The sequence below is a fragment of the Aplysia californica genome, unplaced genomic scaffold, assembly GCF_000002075.1.
Source record: "Aplysia californica isolate F4 #8 unplaced genomic scaffold, AplCal3.0 scaffold00127, whole genome shotgun sequence".
NCBI classification, from domain to species: domain Eukaryota; kingdom Metazoa; phylum Mollusca; class Gastropoda; order Aplysiida; family Aplysiidae; genus Aplysia; species Aplysia californica.
In genome coordinates this window covers 345,838-348,323 of record NW_004797397.1, presented here as the reverse complement: position 1 = coordinate 348,323, position 2,486 = coordinate 345,838, and the positions used below count along the sequence as shown (strand labels likewise).

At 40.8% G+C, this 2,486-nt stretch overlaps 1 protein-coding gene across 1 annotated transcript in view; it reads right to left on the bottom strand.

Annotated features, from left to right (window-relative positions):
• Nucleotides 1-2,486, bottom strand: part of LOC101851861 (pleckstrin homology domain-containing family B member 2) — a 7,749-nt gene that overhangs the window by 1,225 nt on the left and 4,038 nt on the right. Inside the window, exons 2-4 of the mRNA XM_005096353.3 lie at nucleotides 1,382-1,527; nucleotides 955-1,070; nucleotides 90-277 (exon numbers count right to left, since the gene is read on the bottom strand). Coding sequence (XP_005096410.1) covers nucleotides 90-277; nucleotides 955-1,070; nucleotides 1,382-1,527 — 450 coding nt within the window. The remainder of the gene's footprint in view (nucleotides 1-89; nucleotides 278-954; nucleotides 1,071-1,381; nucleotides 1,528-2,486) is intronic.

Genomic DNA, 2,486 nt, shown 5'->3' with positions numbered 1-2,486 from the left:
GGAGGGAGAGAAAGGCGGGAAGCAGTAACCTGGTATTGTTGAGACAGGTAAGATTTTAGAGACAGGGTGATATGATATGCTCATCTTACCTTGAGCAGGTGGAGCACCCATCATAGGGGTGGTGGAGATGACCTGTCCGGGGTACCCGTAGCCCATGTACGGACTGTTGGAGTGGATGTATCCCGGGGCTCCCACGATCGTCGTTGTGGACATAACACTGGGCGGCGGCCCGCGGGCCAACATCGTCCTGGCATCCTCTATAGCTATCTGCCAAGCTCTGCAGGGAGACAACAAGGAGAAAAACTTGTTTGAGTTTGAATAAAGAAAAGCAAAATGAAACAATAATAGTCATGATTTAGTAAAGAGCAACTGCTGGTGAGGGAAGCGTATGATCCCTCATAACCTATAATAAGCCCCGCCCACTACTCATATACTTGAAATCATATGTGAGGTGACTGGTCAATGTTTTGTTCAAACCTTATCTGTAACAAAGTAACAATGGATGTTGGCTTGAACTAGTGACGTTCTCAGAGTGGCAACCCAGTGTTTGCATTACCATGGCACTCGGTCTTCATCGTCTTACGTATTTCGTTTATTTTACCCTTGCACAAAATCAACAACAAAACATAAAAAGCTGACCAAAAAACCCAACCAATAAAATAACAACAAAAAACTCTTCTTGGACCACCCACCCTGATTTTTCAAAAGAAAACAAAAACCCTTTTGAATTATTAGCCTTATGGCTTACGGCAGTCCAAATTCTGAGATCAGCCCCTGTTTGAACCTCAGAAGAGAATGGTTTGCTTTCTTCATTTTTATTAGTCCTTCCTAAGAAATGAAACAATACTGAGGCACCCTATCACAGCTGATATATCAGCAATACGTCCGCGACGGGTGTGGACTCACGTTGATATTTCGGCGATACGTCCGTAAAGAGTTAAGAAGTAGACTCACCTCATATCATCAAAGGATTCAGCACAAAGCAGAAGGGAGTATCCCTCTCTTAGACTAAGCTCTAGAAAACATGCCTTGGCACTGCTCACGCCTTCAGGTGGGTTTGCTGGTCGACACTGTCAGAACAGAAACATTGATACCTTAAAATAACACGATTTGAACAACATTTGTGGCAGAGCAACAACAGATTTTTATAGGTCAAAAACAATAATGGATGAAAATAAGAGTGGAAGCAATTACATGATACGAGTTACTGGTCGATCTAAGCTACTAAAAAAAGGTGTGGCTTTAAAGTGAAATCAGGAATCCTTAAAAGTTTAATAATGAAATCAAAGAAAACAACATTTTTCTGCCCTTTGGGCAATTGTTATCTAATTTTTCTTTTTTGGTTCAACAACAGTTTGACCGCAATATCACTGCTTCTTACATCAGGTCCAGTCTTGATATGGGTCACTACTGCACGCACAACCAATCTCTCTTCAGCCCTTGGGGTGTCGGGGGTCTCGAAATAACGTAGGTCCCCCTGTCGGTCAAGAACGAACCAGCTCTTCTTCCATCTGCGCAGTACTGAGGCTGAAAATTGAAATACATTTGCTGATAAATTCTAAAGTTTATGTTTTTGTAAGAGTTTTACAGCACTTGCAACACAATAAGGTCATATAAGTGCCAAAGATTAGAAGTGTTACAAGATAGTAACAAACACAAAAAAGGAGGAAAGAACAGGACTCAGGATGATAGATGTTTGGTAGGAAAGAAAGAGCAAACCACACCAGAGTATCCACCAACCACCCGCGAATTTGAAAGGAAGGACAAAGCATGCATTTTAAACACACTAGTTGAAGAAAACAAATGACATAAAAAACTTACTAGACTCTAGGTACCAGTACAGTATTAACTAGGTAACTAGGTAGCTTTTCTAAGGGAAAAGACTTTAAAGATAATTATGATCAAGAGTTAGACTGGTCTGACAGTTTTAACAGTGACAGCAGTCATAATGAGCAATTCAGACTAGTCATGACGAAAATACTTTCGTTCCCACTTCATAAATCATAGATACAATACACTTGACCCCTTCATTGCCTTTTGCTTTTGATATTCTTGGTAGCGTTCGAGTTCTGAGAAAAAGAGCTGGCCGAAGGCCTAGATCTAGATTAGATCTAATATTTATTGTCATTTTCACACCTGATCCTGAGCCTCTTGAGTTTGAGTTTGAGGCTTGAGGCAGGCTGAAATGTAGATTACTAGAGAGATCTAGATGTATCGAGATCTAGATCTAGATCTAAAGTAGACTAGTCGGTGATCTTGTAGTTCCCTTCGCTAAAGTCCACAATCCATTTGTTTAGATCCAGAGAAGAAATCCAGAAGTCTCGATGACCAAATAATAGTAATACTAATTACTAATAGTAATACTATTTGAAACAGTAGGCTATACAAAGAGCAGGGATGCAACCTTACTGCAAAATATCAAAATAGGATAAAATTCTAGGGATCCTAGGTCCTATGGGGGCATGCTCCCCTGACCCCCCTCCTCC